At 38.8% G+C, this 6000-nt stretch overlaps 1 protein-coding gene across 5 annotated transcripts in view; it reads left to right on the top strand.

Annotated features, from left to right (window-relative positions):
- ITPR1 (inositol 1,4,5-trisphosphate receptor type 1) overlaps positions 1–6000 on the top strand; it is a 202657-nt gene that overhangs the window by 113902 nt on the left and 82755 nt on the right. For all 5 annotated transcript variants that reach the window (XM_056525021.1, XM_056525019.1, XM_056525018.1 and 2 more), the window contains 7 exons: positions 815–935; positions 1029–1083; positions 4376–4541; positions 4618–4782; positions 5068–5133; positions 5211–5348; positions 5427–5552. In XM_056525021.1, the coding sequence (XP_056380996.1) occupies positions 815–935; positions 1029–1083; positions 4376–4541; positions 4618–4782; positions 5068–5133; positions 5211–5348; positions 5427–5552 (837 nt within the window). The remainder of the gene's footprint in view (positions 1–814; positions 936–1028; positions 1084–4375; positions 4542–4617; positions 4783–5067; positions 5134–5210; positions 5349–5426; positions 5553–6000) is intronic.

Below are 6000 nucleotides of genomic sequence, written 5' to 3'. Positions count from 1 at the left end.
AAGGGTTGACCTTCTTCTTTTGTATTTTGATGAATACAACTGTAAAGGAAAACTGTCACCCGTTCACCCACACTAAACCTGATACACCGGGTTATAGTGTGGGTGAACAGGAGACCATTGCAGGGTTTCTGACCTATATACATACCTGCATTCCAGCGCCCAGTCCCTCTGAAATTCAACTTCTTCCAGCGCTTAATTGTGCACTGGAGGCAGGTCTGCCAGCTGCTTTTGAATATTCATGCGTGCTGGTCACGTGAGCGCTCAGTAGGCACAAGCGCTCACGTGACCAGCGTCCATTAATATTCAAATCCAGTGTGGGTGAACGGGTGACAGTTTTCCATTTAAAGGACAAGTCTCATGATCAAAAATCGGATAGGAGATAAGTTTTAGATCGTGGGGGGGTCAGAGTGCTAGGGTCCCCCCATGATTTCCTTTTTAGGGGCCCCGGTGCGCTAGCACAGGAGCGCGTCACAACCTACGACCCCTCCATATAGCTTAATCGGAGAGCCGAAGATTGGCGAATGGCTCTCCCATCATACTATATGGAGGGGGCATGGTGGGCTCCTGTGCTAGCGCATTGGGGCTCCAAATGGGATAGGGGATACATTTTTTTATCAAGAGACTTGTCCTTTAAGGCTATGTTCACACACTATATTCTTTTTTGGGGACTCAATTGAAACATTTTGTTTTTACCGTAATGTGTGATTTTTTTTTTTTTTTTTTTTTGTGGTTTTATTTTATTTGGCCTGTAGATAAAGCTGTATCCCAAAAAGTCTTTGTTCATTTGGATCCAGATATATGTGGTTTCTTTTAGTTTATTCTCAATGTCCGTTTGGATTACCGGATCTCCTGCCTCCTATGCATCTTTAAGAATGAATTTGATGAGAGCAATTCTCAGACTGGAGATGGGTCAGAGACGACCACAGTGGTGCCAGGTAAGATGACCTGCAGCAATAATCAAATTTTCTCTCTACAATTTTTTTTCTGGGTTATTGTAGTATTTTTTATTAATTTCTTTAACTTTCCAGGAGCTCTGGATTTTGAGCACATTGAGGAACAGGCAGAAGGAATCTTTGGAGGAAGGCTAGTATCACTACTTTCTGTCCATATTACTGCTAATGTTAAGATAAATGTGTGCCCCTTTGTCGTGCAGTAATTCAATTATGAATTATGGGCATAAAAATATTATGAAAAATTAAAAATTATGAAAATTATAAAAAATATCAAAATTATGACCTGGTGAATTGTAGACAAAGCCAATCAATACAATTCACATCGGAGTCCGACTATTTCCTCAGATATCAACAAGTTCTTTTTATGACGGTATGACATAAATGCTTAAGGATGTAGTTTTGCAATATACAATAATACACAGGTATTATAAAAGTATGCGGATTTATTGGTTATAAGGTTATAAACATAAATGAGTAATAAACACAATGATGTATGCAAATTAATATCAGATATATTAGTAAACATAAGATTAATTGGCTACATATAATAGAACAATACATGTGTGTAGTAAGTAACTTGTTGAAATAAAACAAAAGCTACTAGTTTAGGAATATCATAAGAAAAAGGTTACATATCACTCTATTCAGAGGAACCTCATGATATCAAGATGGGCAATATCTAATTATAGACATATCAGTATGGAATGCTAAATACACTCCCGCCCCCTTCTAACCAACTACACATCACATGATCCATCTAAGCATATAAACATGGAAGAACTATGATATACTTCCACCACATTCAGCACAATTTTTTTTTCTATACATTATCTTGGTAAGACATTAAGACAAATGACAGAGTTTTATGATCTCGCTAGACTATATTTTAGGAGGAAGAACTTGAAACAAGTTTCCTGTGTGGGAAATAAACTTATAACGCTTGGCGAGTAGGAATTCTATCAATATGTATAAGCAATTATTGAATGCTTTGATAGGTTATGAGTCTTGATTCTTCAGCAGATAGAATGAAGTCTCACAATATCCTAAAACTATAATCTCAATATGGAGATAGTTATTTTATTTATTCGACAATCTAAATGGTATAATTTCATCCACATTATCCAAATTGGTCTTAATTAGACTACCATTTTTGTGTCTCTTACCAAGTCTAAGAACCTCGCTTCGGCTCTTAGGAGCGCTGGATGGTCCATCTAATCATGAGGGACAGCCATTGGTCTGGTACCATGTGATCAGTCCATCTTCTGGGATCTCACATGGCTTTCCCATCTGGCTTGACCTCTTTCCTGTGTCTTTGTGTGTTCTCTACAGCCTACAGCACAGTTCAGTACTGTCCACAGTCTAGTTAGGTTCCTAACCTCTGGTTTACCAGACTTTTTAATTAGTTAGACACACCCTCCTAAATTGGAATTCCCCAATGAATGTAGGTTGGGTGTGTACCTATGGTAATAACTATGACATCACTATACTACCCAAAATGCATTGAACATGTCACCCATAATGCCTTTCCTGTCGGTGTAATGTCACCTACCCATCTGCTAGGGGGTGCTATTGCATAAGCAATTAGCGTCATTACCATTAAGGGTTAACTGTCAATAACTGGTCTTAAACCCCCATTCCACACTTGACGTATGGAGCCATAATTAACAAACTGGGATTATTTTTTACATGTAGAAGTTATCAAAACCTGGATTCTCATAGTCGTCTTGGAGCCTACTAGACATTCAAATTTATTGGAGAGATAAGAATCCTGTGGAGGTCTTTTTCACACAGACGTGTGAATCTCTGTTTGTCTAATCTTGGTAATTGATTGTTAGTTACGATAACATACACAAGACCTCTTTTCTAAACAGCCATAAATATCTAAGGAGACAAGAAGCATTCTTCTCCCAGACTGACACTTTTTGTAGAGATGAAACTTCAGAATTTTTACCTACTTAGATTATACACAAAATGGCCAATACCATGCTATTATGCTATGAAACATATTAAACACAGTGATTAATTTTTGGGGTGTATAATTAGCATGACACCTTAAACATTTAATGATATTCATCAAATCTTATTCAAAGGAGCAGCTGTCAATACCATCCAATCAGATTCCAGCTTGCATACAGGAAAAATGGCAAGGCTTTTACCCTAGACTGCAGAATTCTAGCCTTAATCCCTATAGTAAACCCTAAGAGCCCTATTGCACGGGGAAATACTGTCTTTATTTTTTATTTTTTTGTGTCAAGGAGACAGACCCCCCCCCCCACTTCTCTTTACACAATATTTAAGCCTTATAATAGGCTCTTTAAACGCGCTCCAATCTAGGAGATTGGTGCCTGTTTACCAAATTTGGTGGCCCATGTAATAAGTACTGAAGACTCTGCAGCAGGGAGTATGTTATAGAACAGTACTGAGCAGTGTAAGCTGAGGATCCAGCCCAGCCCAGAGATGAGATCTAATACTCAGACTGAAAAATGACTATACAAGATTAGTAGGTTTCCTTGTAAAGTCAGGACATTTTTTTTTTTTTTTTTTTTTTTTTTTTTCAATCAACTGGTGCCAGAAAGTTAAACAGATTTGCAAATTGCTTCTACTTAAAAATCTTGATCCTTCCAGGACATGGTATCAGCAGAGAGCACTGTGATCGCACAGAAAATAAATGAAAGAAAATAACTTCCTTTGTAGTATACAACCGCTGATATGTACTGGAAGGTTTAGGATTTTTTAATAGAAGTAACAAATCTGTAACTTTCTGGCAGCAGTTAATTGGGGGGGAAAAAAAGGTTTCCACCAGAGTACCCCTTTAAAGTTTGGGGAGGGAGAGCCTTATAAGTAAGAGGCATTTTTCTCTTGGATATATTCCAAAATTTCTTATTTGCTTGTAAAATTTTATTTATGAAATGTTTGAGATGGCAAGTGTCAACGTATTCTTTATTTTCATAATATTAACTGTAAAAAGGTGCTACATTTTCTGGCATTACATTGCATTACCTATTTTATGCTTGGCTAAAGTTAGTCTGTGTCATACTCTCTCTATTCTGCTGGAGTCACTGTATATGTACTGTAATGTACTAGCCCTGTGCTATATCTTGTATTAAACTCCATAGCTGCACTCACTACTCTGCTGGAGTCACTAAAGGAGAATTGTCAAACCTTGTGCAGAGAAACAGTATAACAAATAACAGTAGTCTGGTTGCTATGGCAATCTGCTCTATATTCTTCTACACAAGTTTTGATAAATCTACCATATTATCATCTTTTCTGCAGCAGAGCTCCAAATCCCCCGCATAGATGGCTACATGATTAAATAAAAAATAAAAAATGGTACACCACCAGGGGCAGCTCACAGTTTATGCATTTAGCTGTTTCTTGGTAATATTGATGAACTTGATGATTTCCCCTTTTTCTCTTAGTGAGGAGAACACTCCTTTGGACCTGGATGATGATGGTGGGCGCACATTTCTACGAGTCTTGCTGCATCTCACAATGCATGACTATCCCCCTCTAGTGTCAGGAGCCCTGCAGCTTCTTTTTCGCCATTTCAGCCAGCGACAGGAGGTTCTGCAGGCTTTTAAACAGGTAGCAAGATGGGGAAGAAGTCTCCAAATCTGTGGTTTAGAATGACTAGTGATCTTCTGACTGTTTCTGCTTTCAGGTCCAACTCCTAGTGACCAGTCAGGATGTTGATAACTACAAGCAGATTAAACAAGACTTGGACCAACTGAGATCCATTGTGGAGAAGTCTGAGCTCTGGGTGTACAAGGGATCTGGTCCAGAAGAGGCTCCAGAGCCAGCAGCTGGGAATACAGTGGTCAAAGATGTAAGCTTTAGTGTCATGCCTTGTGTGATTTGCGCAATAGATGACATTGCTTTTTATTGACGAGTGAGACTAACTTGACGGGTCTCTTATTTATGGGGCTGTAACAAATCCACATTTTCTAAGATGTTGGTGGAGATTGTGCAGAGTAAAAGTGGAGCAGCTGCCCATAGCAAACAAATAGAATTGCTGGTTTCCTTTTACAAATTAAATATGCATGAAAAAACACTGTGTGAACATAGCCTTACATGAACAGTTTTTTTTATTTCCTTTGTTTTAAATCAATAGGAGGGATCCCGGACCCCTAAGAAACCAGAGAGTACAAGTAGTTACAACTACAGAGTAGTTAGAGAGGTAGGCCATGAACTTTCTTTACCAACTCTAACTTTAATTTTGTGAACTCTACTTACCCTCATTTTATCCCTTTTTAGATTCTCCTACGTCTCAGCAAGCTCTGTGTGCAGGAAAACACATCAGGACGGCGAAATCGCAAACAGCAGCAGCGTCTTTTACGTAACATGGGAGCACACACAGTGGTGCTGGAACTCTTGCAGATCCCATATGAAAAGGTTGGTTAGAGTTTCTATTCGTAATGTTTGTGATGTAGAACGTATCGAACGTTTCCTGCATTCATTTCACTGTTTCAGACAGAGGACACGCGGATGCAGGCCATCATGAGAATTGCTCATGAATTCTTGCAGAACTTCTGCGCAGGGAATCAACAAAACCAGGCTCTGCTGCACAAACACATCAACCTGTTCCTGACTCCTGGGGTGAGTGAGCAATGCATAAAGGATCCCAAAGGTGTCCTGAAGTTGATGCTTGCATGTTTATTGTTGGTTTGTTTTTACCACCTTTTGCTTGGAGGACTTTGGTCCCTTGTATCTATGCCTTACACCAGTAGTTCTACAAAGACTACTGGATTCAGTAGGCTAGATGTCTCCCATATATGGCCTGATTATATATGTTCCCTAGAAACATTTTACTTCCTAAAATACATAGGTGGAGATTTATCATTGCGTTTAGAGCTTTCTAAATGCAATGATAAAACTCCTCCCTTTCCAAAGACAACAATGATAAATGTCCCCCAGTATGTTTACATTTCTCACCATTCTCCATATATGTTTGCTAAGTGAATGAAAACACTCAGCATAGAGTTGCATGCTCTGTGAGCTAAACAGTCTGACTTACTGTTGCAAACAAGCAAAGATTTGCGCAGCT

This window comes from Hyla sarda, chromosome 6 (genome assembly GCF_029499605.1).
Source record: "Hyla sarda isolate aHylSar1 chromosome 6, aHylSar1.hap1, whole genome shotgun sequence".
Taxonomy (NCBI): Eukaryota; Metazoa; Chordata; class Amphibia; order Anura; family Hylidae; genus Hyla; species Hyla sarda.
The sequence above is the reverse complement of the archived record's forward strand: the minus strand, read 5'-3'. Positions and strand labels throughout refer to the sequence as shown.